Source organism: Myxocyprinus asiaticus, chromosome 36 (assembly GCF_019703515.2).
Source record: "Myxocyprinus asiaticus isolate MX2 ecotype Aquarium Trade chromosome 36, UBuf_Myxa_2, whole genome shotgun sequence".
In the NCBI taxonomy this organism is placed as follows: domain Eukaryota; kingdom Metazoa; phylum Chordata; class Actinopteri; order Cypriniformes; family Catostomidae; genus Myxocyprinus; species Myxocyprinus asiaticus.
In genome coordinates, this window is record NC_059379.1 from 14,000,237 (window position 1) to 14,013,119 (window position 12,883).

Consider the following 12,883-nt stretch of genomic DNA (forward strand, 5'->3'; position numbering starts at 1 on the left):
CAACCGTGAAGCATGGGGGTGGTAGCATCATGTTGTGGGGGTGCTTTGCTGCAGGAGGGACTGGTGCACTTTGCAAAATAGATGGCATCATGAGGAAAGAAAATTATGTGGATATGTTGAAGCAACATCTCAAGACATCAGCCAGGAAGTTAAAGCTTGGTCGCAAATGGGTCTTCCAAATGGATAATGACCCCAGGCATACCTTCAAAGTTGTGTCAAAATGGCTTAAGGACAGCAAAGTCAAGGTACTGGAGTGGCCATCACAAAGCCCTGACCTCAGTCCGATAGAAAATTTGTGGGCAGAACTGAAAAAGTGTGTGCGAGCCAGGAGGCCTACAAACCTGACTCAGTTACACCAGTTCTGTCTGGAGGAATGGGCCAAAATTCCAGCAACTTATTGTGAGAAGCTTGAGGAAGGCTACCCAAAATGTTTGACCCAAGTTAAACAATTTAAAGGCAATGCTACCAAATACTAACAAAGTGTATGTAAACTTCTGACCCACTGGGAATGTGATGAAAGAAATAAAAGCTGAAATAAATAATTCTATTTACTATTATTCTGACATTTCATATTCTTAAAATAAAGTAGTGATCCTAACTGACCTAAGACAGGGAATGTTTGCTATGATTACATGTCAGGAAATTGTGAAAAGCTGAGTTTAAATATATTTGGCTAAGGTGTATGCAGACTTCTGACTTGTGTGTGTGTATATATATATATATATATATATATATATATATATATATATATATATATATATATATATATATATTAGTATTATTAGTATTTTTTATTTTTTTATCTCAAGTATACGTCATAGTATTGCTATTTAACTGTCCAAGGAACTTACCTGCTTTTGTGTACTGTTCGTTCCTGGTCACTTATAGAAGAATTGTGTGATGTAGCCACTTGTTGTATGAAGGGTAAGGTTGGGGTGATGTCATCTCATCACACCTCTCTCTTTTTTCTCCCCTTCTTCTTCCTTCTCCACTTCTCTCTTATAACCCTTTATTCAGTCCCAACCTCTTGTCTTTCTGTTCTAATACAAGCAGTCTTTGAATTGGGAATATGTTGATGGTAGGTATTTGTTTCTACTAAGTAATACCCTTTTCTGTGTCATGTTTGTTCACTCTTTCCTCACACTTCCCTCATCGCGGACATCAGACATCGTGCTGTTTTGTTGTGATAGTCCACTGTTCATTTATGCCTGGTCCATATCTACTTGGCCCACTGTGTCCCCTTGTTTCCACCGGTTTCATTGTCCATGGTAGTCTAGAAATAAACCTTTCTATGGTTTTCCGAAATTCACATTCACAACAAAAGACATTTGTTGCCACATGAAGTTATAGAGTAACAAATAAAAGAAAAAAACCATTCTAGTTTCATAGTTTCTTAAAATTCTGATGGTTAAAAATTAAGAGAAGACGCACAACTGTAACTGATATTTTCTTGAGTAGACTAAAGAAGTTTAAATCTATTTGATTTGATTTGCTCACATCGCTTTTTACAGATTTAAAAAGAGAAAGAAAAAAAAAACAAGGTTCAAGCTGTCGTTCTTACATTGTAAATTAAACCATGCATTACGTTGCAATTCCTAAAGAAAAATACTGGCAAGCTAGCCAGTGTTGTTTACTTGCATTTAGTGCTCGATGAGTGTTTATTTTTGATATGGAGTTTTTAAGGTAGTGTTTTTGAGGGGGAGTTTCTCTCATCAGCACCTCTTCTCATGTAGAGCAACAGCCTGTGCATTTTTTGGCTGTGAAACGGTGGTAATTGCATCTTGATTTAGGGAGCTAGAAGGTTAAAAGACCCCACTCAGCTCTGCTTCCTGAAAGATGTATCTGGTAAAATTCCCTTGGAGACCTATAAATCAATACGGAACATAGGGAGATACTTAGAATCAATATGGCTCTTAAAAAATGGATATTAACTTATTTGCCGCTGTTTGACAGGCAGTTAGCACCTTGGCAGACAGAACTGCCCCTCAATCCACTACCAACCAATCCACTACCAACCTCTGCACAAAGTATTTTTTATTTATTTATTTTTGTAGCTATACCACCCTGTAAAACACTTGAGTACAATAGCAGAAAGATTAAATACATATCAAGCTAACACATCTCCAAGCCTCATCTTCTCTATTCACCCATCTTTGACCCTGAAGTGCCATTTCTTCTCTGTACTTCTTAAGTCTATTCTGTTCAGATCCCTGCAGTAGACTACAAGTTCTGTATGCCCACTGTACAGAGTTGACCAGATTTTCCACCCCAAAATCTCCTCTTTTTTTTGACTCTGGTCATTTTATCTTCATCATAGTCTTTACCTACCTCCTTGCCTGTCTCTCTCGATGTCTCTTTCTCCCTGTCTCTCTGCCTCTCTCACTCGCACTTTCGTCTGAAACTAACACGCATAAGAACAGGCAGGGGTATAACTTAAGAAACAATCCTTACCAAGATTCTATTTTCTTACAAAACCACAAAAAAAAAAAAAAAAAAAAAAACGTTTCTGGTTAATTTACCAAGTTCCAACTCTAGCAACTCTATAGCTCCCCCTGTCTTTGATTTAATTTCTTTCTTTTCTCTTTTGGAGTTAGCTTTGGCTGCATCACTGAGCTTGCCCTTTAGGCAGGATAAAGACAGTTTTTGGGGAGGAATGTGGAGGTTGGTCAGGTCAGATAGGGCAAGGTACATTGAGTTTTTTTTTCTTGCTCTCCTTTTCTCTGTCTCTCTCTCTTTCTTTCACTCTATCTCACTTTCTACCCCTTCCTCACGGCATGCTGGCTTGGCGCTGGTGTGGTTTTGCCGATGTAGCTGGCTGGAATGGCTGGCCGTAGGCGTAGCAGACGAGGGAGGGTCCTGACCCGAGCAGAAATGCAAACATGGCACAGCGACCTCTGTGCAGAGCGCTCACACACATGTCTTAGAGGCAAGCTGAGAGTAGCGCTTCCTCTGTAACCTCTTACCCCAGCATCTGAACTTCCCCTCAAGGAATGCAAAGAAAAAGACAGGAAAAAAAGAAGGGAGAAAGAGAAGTGAAATAATTCAAGCTGATGTGTAAACCGGATGGATCCCCTCGTGGTTTGCGAAAACCGGGATGGAGTTCTTTGTTTGGAGTTCTGAAGGGAAACAAAGAGAGATGTAGGCCTCACCTCTTTGAACATGTCCTACAGTGACATCGGGGTTAGATATTCTTCATCTCCCTCCTCATCCTCCTCCTCTCTTTGGCACCTGCCTGTCTGTTCATCTTCTGTACTGTCTTCTGCATGTACTGTACAATTATGTGACACATTGTGAGAGCGAGACTGCTCTGATACTGTTTTGTCCTTTGGGCTTTGTCGTTCAGCTCTAGCGTCCATTTTCATGCAGAGTCTAAAGTTGGTCCAAGAAAAGTTGATATTAAGATCAGCATGGGTGTCCTAAACTGAGTCATGTGATGGTCAAGTGCATTTAAATGGACGTTAAAGCTCTGGTGTGCAAACCGAAATAGAGAGAGGTTAAACAAGTCTTTTTTATATGTTTTAGGAGAAAAAAGAAGTGCATTCGCTACATTCAAGGTGAAGGCAGCTGTGCCAGTCCTCCCTCTTCGGACGGAAGCTTACTAGAGTCCCCCCCATCCTCCCCCTCCGTGGTCTCTCCCTCCCCATCCTTGAATGAGTCCAAACCACAGACTGAACAAATGCAACCTCTCTCACTGACTATGAAACCACCCCCCCTGCTCTCGTCCTCCCAACACCAACACCTCTCCATGGCTCCGCCTCCACCTTCAGTTCTGTTGGACAGCTCCGGGACTGGTAAAACATCCGGCCCGGCACACAACGGCTCGTTGGATCCCTCAGACATGTCGTCATCCCGACCCACAGGCTCCGCCTCCTCCAGGCCCACATCGGCATGTCATTCCCACTCTCTACTGTCCAGCTCCAGCCTGACACAACCCCTTTCGCTCGTAACCAAGTCAATAGACTAGCTTCGTTTTTTTTTTAAACCAGCTTTCTTTGTCGTGTGTCTTCAGTCTTTTTTTTTTTTTATATATATGTTTCGATTAAATTGTTTTTCTGTGTGATATGGCTTTGAAATGTTTTTTCATTTTTTATCAAAGTTCATTGGTCAATATTTGACCTGTCATTATCTAAAAAAATGAAATTATTATGATTAAATATTGATAATAAAATACACTAAGTTGTAGAGTATAGCTTTGTGAATCTGCCAAATTTTTTATGAATTTTGATTTTGTTTTTTGCATTCTTTTCAGCTGTACAACAGAAAAATACATAATTGTTATGTAGTTTTGCATAGACATGTTTAAAGACATATATACAATGTAGGTGCGGATTCAGAAAGCCCTTTTCTCATAGAGTTGGTTCTCCTTCATTATTTGTATTAAATACGAGCTTGTGAACCAATCATTTTACAACTGTCCAAAACTCAGAGGGCACGAGGACCGTGGAAACACCTCTCCATATGAGGAACCACTTTTAATTGTGATGTCACTTGTTCTTGTTTAAATCTACAGAAATATGGGGGGATTACTGTGTTAATATACATTGTTCCATTGCGTTGTCTGTTTTATCTTTTTTCTTTTGTCGTTGTTTACCAGGGGAGGGAGTTTGACTCGGGTTGGGGTGGTTGGACTCGAATAGAGGGATATTTTGGGGTAGGGTGGGGTGGGTTTGGGATGTTCAGTACAAACTGTCACAATGCTAGGACCAGTAGTATTTATTGCTTTAGAGATTGCTTGTTGTATCTTGTATGTTGTCCCATTTTTAAATCTTTTGTTTTTCTTAATACATTGTATACATTTTCTTTTTCTTATATATATATATATATATATATATATATATATATATATATATATATATATATATATGATCCATTTTTACAAGGAGGTTTTGAACATTTTTATTGTTTTGACATGATTTTTTTTATTTTATTATTATTATTGTTATTAAAAAACAGGATTCCACCCAAACTACAGTGTAGATTCTCAAAACAAAAAAAATCTTAAAAACAAAAACTACAAAAAAACAAAAAAAAAAATTACAAAAAAATGAACAGACATATGCACAAGTTTATTTCTAGAAACATATCTATAAGCCATTTTACAATAGGTGAAAAGGAAACTTGAAATGGGGACAGTGGGTTCTATGTCTTCAGTAGTTAAATTTCGTCTGCAGCCTTTTATTATTATTTTTTCTAATGCACAGTCATCTCTGCCAGACTGTAGATTTGTGTACAGATTTCCCGTGCCAAAATTTTAGATAATTTCCTTTCCACCTCTTATGACGCTGTAAGTTCTTTTGTTGTCAAATGTTTTTTTTTTCTTTTCTTTTTCAACCATAATTTGCTGTGACGTTACATAGATTGCTATGTATGTAGTATAAATGTTGCTATAACAAATGTGTTTGGTAGCAGATTGTCAAATAATAAAATTTAAACTTAATAAAAGACGGACGTCATACTGTATAAACCCTCAATGGCCAAATTATGTATATTAGGAGGTTCGTAAAAAAACTATGAAATACTACAAAAAAACACAAACTGCCACTTTTAAGTACACTACTACATATAGGTAGATAGACAAAATAGGCATGTTGATGTTGCAAGAAGCTGTAAAAAAAAAAAAAAAAAAAAATCTACAAGAGAATCATCCATTCGGTGCCATTGTAGTTGACATGACGCAACTGTAACCCGTCGATTTCTTCTCTGGTTTATTAAGATGCTAATGATGAATAGTTTGAATGTTTCCTTAACGGCTGTGATGTTCCTGTTCCTATTTTATGCTCTTATCTTTTTATTTTTGTTTTATTTTTTGTTTATTTTTGTTTTTATTTTGTTTTGTTTTTCATTATTTGAAATGGTTCCCAAAAACCATGTTTTTGTAATGAATAAATGTTAATGCTGTACAGTCTCTGTAGCATGCAGTTCTGTATTAATAAACGCAAGTTAGTATGTGAGCTAGCCTTCTCTGTCTTCTATCTCTATATTTGCTTAATTTCTGGCCAAATTTACTTGCATTATATTTTGTTCATATGTTTTAATCTGATTATGATGCCCTATTTTAGACATATTCGATGAGTGGCTCTTTACAGTAAATATCCAGGGTACATCTTGGTTTCTCAAGAGGTGTAATCTAAATTTTATGTAGTCTGCATTTGTTAAGGACAGCAGTAATAATGATGAATGGAGATAAAACTGTGCCAAATCGACCTATAGTTAGAAGACTCCTATGTTGGGGCAACATAAATCTATCACACACCACTGTGCAGCTGGTTTACATTTAGTGTGGAATTCCACAACAAGCATTCCCTTGGCAGGATCTGTTACTTTAACTAGGCAAAATAATTCAGTTATTCAGTTCTGGATCTAAAAGTGATCAAGAGTGCCTGTTCTGAATTGAGATACAAACTATTTTCAAGATGTTTGATTTTTCTAACTTTTCCCCCACAGTTTTATTATCTGTTTAAATTATTTGCTTAACATGAAACCCATAACCTTTTATTGTTGGCTTGTTAAATAAATGTACTAGGGTTCAATACAAGTTAAGCTTAATTTATTTTTTTTATTTTATTTTTTACATTTAAAAAATAAAATAAATCTATTGTAAGTGCCTCACTGTAACCCAGGATCAATTAGCCTATAATTCCAGCTTTTTCCAGTTTATATGCACTGAACTGTTAAACAAAAAAATAAATGAACATTTTGTTTATTCTGGGACAGTTGTGTATCAAGCTCCTAACTAGTTTAATCCATTGAAAACAGCCTTTCATTCCAGACAAGCAATGTTTCATTCCTTTCTTTCGAGGAGATTCTGAAACGTCTCTTCAGTCTGAATAGATGTAAACAAGCTTCATAAGACCTCAGTCGATGCAGACCACTCTTCAACAAGTCTGTTCAAAGCTTCTACAAAGCTTTGCCTCACAAGAATATCAACAATCCTTCGGCATTGTTCCCAAAGGTCAGCAGATCAACTCAACAGTCTCTGTGCGCCTATTCACCATGCTAAGGGAGATACAAACACAGTTGTTTTTTTTTCCCCCACAAAAAAAATTGTGTATGCTTTAAAAAACAGTTCAAAATATTATTTTTTAATTTATTTATTATTATTATTATTATTTATTTTTATTTTTTTGGAGCTCTTTATCAAAAAAGAGATTTATTGCATTTGAAGTTTGCATCCAAATAAAGTATGCATAAACACAATGTTCAACTATTGCACATTAAATCCACAAATTTAAAATAATTATTCTACCATGAAGGACAAAAGTGTACAGGAAGGTCAAGGACTTTGCTAGATGGAATACATTTTTGGAATATTTTTTTTTTCTGAAATCCTAACAAAGTGTTCTGTTGGACTTTTGAACCAAGGGAAAAATAAGAAGTTACAAATTAGTTAAGTTCCTTGGGCTTGGGTTTTTTTTTTTTTTTTTTATATATATATATATATATATATATATATATATATATATATATATATATATATATATATATATATATTCAAGAGAAAAAACCCTCAGCACTCAGAATTATTCATGTATTTGTATCCATATTTTATATGCTGTAGTATTTCGGTGCAGTTTTACAAACATTTTTGTTGTCTAGTGTTGGCTAATACTAAATAATATATAGTTAAGGCTTGAAACCATGTATATCTTTCCATTTCAAAATGTGTTTTATTGCAATAGGAATTAATTTATATAGGCCTACTCATAGATTTTGAAATTCACATTGAGGCTTTAAAAACTAATACTTTTAAATGATGTATTTTGCATCCACAGTATGTTTATGTTGAGTTTATGGTTTACCAGCACAGTCCCTACCTACCCTTTTCTCACACTCAGGGTGGTTCCATTTATCTACCTAAAAAAAAAGTAATTACAATCTGCTCCAATATACTCCACTGCGAAACGTATTGTTCAGCATCATCTTCTTTTCACTGTGATGTTGTTTATTTGGATTCCCTCTTGACCTTGGAAGGACCATCAATTCACCTTTTAATTCCATTATTACCATTTAGACCATTTCCTTTCATTTCATAGGAACTCTTTGAGTGTGCTGCATTTTGTCTAAATTAGACTCAGTATTCTTTCTTTCCCCTTTTCGTGTGAATGACAGTGATGGACTGAAGATCTATTGAAGAGAAGGTCAAACAGATGAGTTTACTTACTCTTTTTCAAAGAAGCAAAATTGCCTGACAGACGAAAGAGGTCAAAAGGGTTTAGGATGGATAAGAGATATATGTTCTCGTAAACCATGTTACCTCATGAATACAAATCTATATTTTAGATATAGATATTTATACACTTTCATTAACATTTCTTCTATTACTGTAGCAACACTTGCCCTCATTTAATTTTAAAGTTTAGAGATAGTTTAAAGGTTAAAGTTGATGCCTACTGACATGATACTTATTTATTTATTTTTCTTTCTGGACATTTCCTGGAGCTAACTATTTAACCAACATGATCACACAGAAAGTCAACATGTAGTTTCCGAGAGTTCCGGTACACTAGGATCGGCCACATTATGGCAACTCACCGACAAGTGGCATCTTTAATCAGATATTTTTGCATCGGCTCCAGTGTGTTTATCTTCCACTGTGGCGCGACCAGAAGCGCATTGCGTTAGCGGTGTGGGAGACCTGAGTTTGGATCCAGCGTTGAAACCTAAGTAATCGCGTTCATTGAGTAAGGCCAGGAGAGGAAGAACGTAATGATTGACACCTGTGGGAAATTATCTCTAACAGCTGTTCTATGTTGCAGTGAGAGCTGGAGAGGGTTAAAAGAGGCAATCCAGACCACTGGAGGAGGGAGAGAGATTCTTGTGTGTGTGCATTTGTTATGCTGAAAAGCAAAGCTTTATGGGTTTAGAGTGAAGTGTGTGAATAAAAGATTACGTAGATTGTTTATCCGGCTCCCACTTCCTCCTTCAAAGAGAGAACTAGTGAACTGTCACAGTGGTGTCAAAACCCGTGATTTGGAGGAAGTTACGCCATCATGGGGTCGTTGCCCTTCACCAAGCTGATCAAGACCCTCACCAGCATCCACCAAATGCAACATCAAGCTCTGCTTGAGCTGCACCAGGAACAGGAGCAGCGATTCTAGGTCATCCTTCAAGCTCAAGCAGAGGACCGGCAGGTGCTACGGAGCTTAATACCCCAGGGGGCTTCCACTGGTGTGACCTTGGAAGTAGCGGGATGGACAGAGTCCCAGTGGGTGGTCTGCCTGCTGCCGCTGCTATCAGGAGAAGCGCAACTGGCAGCCCAACAACTACCCATCGCCAACTTCCTGGGGTATCAGGACTTGGAACATGCCATCTTGCAACGGGTCGGCCGCAGTGCAGAGCAGCACCACCTGCACTTCCGGTCACTGATGCTTGGCGAGCTAGGCCGCCCATTTGCCTTTGCCCAACAGCTCCATGACAGCGTTGGCTGCTGGCAGCAAAACATGACGCCACGGTTGTAGTCAACCTGGTGGTGCTGGAGCAGCTGATTAACCGACTACCAAAAGGGATGGCAGAATAGGTCCAGTGCCACTGCCCGGTGTCGCTGGTTGAGGTGATCCAGTTGGCAGAGGACCATATAGCGGCATATTTGGGGGCCAGCGAGCCCTCATCTTCTCTCTATCTCCCTATCTTTCTCCTCCCTCCCCCTCTCCTTCCCCTCATCCTGTTCTTATTCCCCGGAAATGGGGAATTCCTACCCCAAAACCGGTTTCCCGGTCCCATGGGCCATTCGTCCCACTGGTTTCCCCTAACCCTCTCCGTCCTACCCCACAGGCTGGTGAATTCCCTGCCGCGGATGTGGGCATGAAGTCTGGGCAGGTCTGTTGGAGCTGCGGGGAACCTGGGCATTTCCAGGACCGATGCCCCACGATGGAGGTGGAGGCATTGGTCCGGGTCCGCGATGCGCCACAGGCCGCCCCAGATCAAGCAGGTGTGTACCGGATACCTGTGAGTATTAAGAGGGGTACATATCAGGCCTTGTAAGGTAAGGTGTGTGCACTGGGATATCCAAAGTTACCCTGTAGTGATGGTCACTATTCAATTTCGGGGACAAAAACATAGTGTCGAGGCTTCTGTTAATTCCTGCCTCACCCGTCCGCTAATTCTGGGAACGAATTGGCCAGCATTTACTACCTTATTAAGGGGAATGTGTGTGGATGGGTCCTGCAACAAAGTGTATCGTGTGTGACTCGCTGGCTGTGGAGGCGTAGCCAGGGCTGTCTAAGTCAGCTCCACGTCAGGAGCCCTTCTCCAGCCCTTAGAAGATTCCCTGCTGGGGATTTTCCTCTGGAGCAGATATGAGACTAGACTCTTAGGCACGCCTTTAACCAAGTGAAAGTGATTGATGGTAAGTGCCTCCAGCCAGACATTGCACTCGCATATCCGTATTTTTCAATTATCAAGGATCGGTTGTATCGAGTGATGCAGGGCGCTCAGACAAAGGAGGGTACAACACAATTGTTAATACTGTGGAGCCATCAGGAAATGTTATTCCAGACAGCTAATTATAACCCAATAGCGGGTCACTTAGGGCAGGAAAAGACACTGAACCATCAAATGGCCCGTATCTATTGGCCGGGCATTCACGGGGATGTTCGCAGGTGGTGTGCGGCATGCTGTGAACGTCAGCTGGTGAATCCGCTGGCCATCCCATAGTGCCATTGCCTCCTCGGGCCATTACCTCCTCGGGCCATTAGAGCGGACAGCACATGGGCATCACTTTGTGTTGGTTCGGGTGTACTGTGCAACGCGATATCCAGAAGCAGTGCCTCTGCACAACATCTCAGCATGTAGTGTTGCGGAGGTATTCTTCAGAATAATCTCTTGAGTGGGGATTCCGAAAGAAATCTTCACTGATCAGGGCACAATGTTTGTCATGTACACTAACTGAACTGTATGAATTATTAGGGATTAAGTCGATTCAGATCAGCATTTACCACCCCCGAACGGACAGCTTGGTCGAACGATTTCATCAGACACTAAAGAATATGATTCGTAAATTCCTGCACGAAGACACTCAGAATTGGGACAAGTGGCTCGAGCCTCTATTATTTGCAGTACAAGAGGTCCCACAAGCCTCCATGGGGTTCTTCCCATTTGAATTAGTGTACAGGCGTTGACTGTGCAGCGTGCTTGACGTCCTAAGGGAAAATTGGGAGGAGGGACCTTCAAACAGCAAAAACAAAATTCAATACGTTCTTGACCTGAGAGCAAAACTCCGCACACTGGGGCAATTAACACAGGAAAATATGCTTCAGGCTCAAGAACATCAAAGTTGGCTGTTTAATAGGGGTACTCAGCTATGGGAATTTACACCGGGAGATAAAGTCCTTATATTGCTCCCTACATCGAGCTCTAAATTACTCACCAAGTGGCAAGGACCCTTTGAGGTCACACAATGAATGGATAGAGGTGGAGCACATCAGATTTACCACCTCAATCTCCTAAAACCGTGGAGAGAGGCGGTCCCCGTGACTTTGGCAATGGTGGTTCCGGAGAGTGAGGAGCTCGGACCGGAGGTGAACCTAAAAGCCACCGATCGAGTCATCCCGGTCACTTGCGGAGATCACCTCTCACGTCACAAGTCACGGAGGTTGCCAGGTTGCAAAGAAAATGCTCAGATGTGTTCACGCCTGATCACAGTCATTTGAATCTCATAGAGCACCATATCGAAACAACCCCAGGGGTAGAGGTACGCAGTCGTCCCTACCATTACCCGAAAAAAAGTGGTTTGTAAAAATTACAGGCCATGCTATATATGAGGGTAATAGAAGAATCCCACAGTGACTGGGCCAACCCGGTGGTGCTTGTTCCGAAGAGTGATGGCTCGTTGCGGTTCTGTGGATTATAGAAAAGTCAATGTGGTGTCAAGATTTGATGCATATCCAATGCCTCGGATTGATGAACTTCTCAAATGGTTAAGCACGGCTTGCTTTTATTCAACACTGTATTTAACAAAGGGATATTGGCAGATCCCCTGAACTCCTATGTCCCGTGAAAAGACTGCATTTTCCAAACCGTTCGGATTACATCAATTCATGATGCTTCCATTCGGTTATGTTTCAGCAGCTCATGGCCCGAATCCTCAGTCTGCACGCTTCATACGCTGCTGCCTATCTAGATGATATCATTATTTACAATAATGATTGGCAGCGGCACCTGCAGCATCTGAGGGCTGTCCTGTGGTCGTTGAGATGGGCGGGACTCACGGCCTACCCAAAGAAGTGCACAATTGGGCGGGTGGAAGTACGGTATCTGGGCTTCCACTTGGGTCACGGGCAGGTACAGCCCCAAATTGATAAAACCGCAGCCGATTGCAGCCGAGACCTAAGACCAAAAAGGAGGTGAGACAGTTCCTGTGGCTGGTTGGCTATTATCGCAGGTTTGTGCCTAATTATTTGACCGTCACCAGCCCGCTGACTGATCTCACTAAAAAGGGGGCACCAGATCTGTTCCAGTGGATGGAGCCGTGTCAGCAGGCATTCACGTGGGTGAAAGCAGACCTTTGCGGCTGGCCGTTATTGTACCCTCCTGACTTCACTCTCCCTTTTATATTGCAGATGGATGCATTGGACAAGGAGGTGGGAGCCGTACTGTCCCAGATGGTGGAGGAGGAGGAGCACCCCGTGCTGTACATTAGTCGTAAGCTCTCACTGCAGATTTATTATCCAGAAATGCTGGAGTAAGTAAGCGAAAGGCCTGATGGCTCCCCGGCCTAGGTGGTGCGATGGGGGTATGTGGAGATGGGGGTGTGGCCGAACCACGTTTGTAGTGAGCGAGGCCTGGAGAGGAAGAACAGTAAGGATTGACAGCTGTGGGAAATTATCTCTAACAGCAGTTCTTTGTTGCAGTGAGAGCTTCCTCCTTCAAAGAGAGAACTAGTGAA

The 12,883-nt window shown here is 40.8% G+C and overlaps 1 protein-coding gene across 20 annotated transcripts in view; it reads left to right on the top strand.

The window, feature by feature from the left end:
- Positions 1-4,644, top strand: part of tcf7l2 (transcription factor 7 like 2) — a 107,024-nt gene extending 102,380 nt beyond the window's left edge. For 14 of the 20 annotated variants that reach the window (XM_051673976.1, XM_051673980.1, XM_051673974.1 and 11 more), the window contains one exon: positions 3,523-4,644. In XM_051673976.1, coding sequence (XP_051529936.1) covers positions 3,523-3,964 — 442 coding nt within the window. In that variant the 3' untranslated portion in view covers positions 3,965-4,644. Of the gene's footprint in view, positions 1-1,017; positions 1,079-3,522 lie in introns of all 20 variants that reach the window. The other 6 variants (XM_051673990.1, XM_051673993.1, XM_051673991.1 and 3 more) reach the window with 3 other exon arrangements.
- The last annotated feature ends 8,239 nt before the right edge of the window (positions 4,645-12,883 follow it).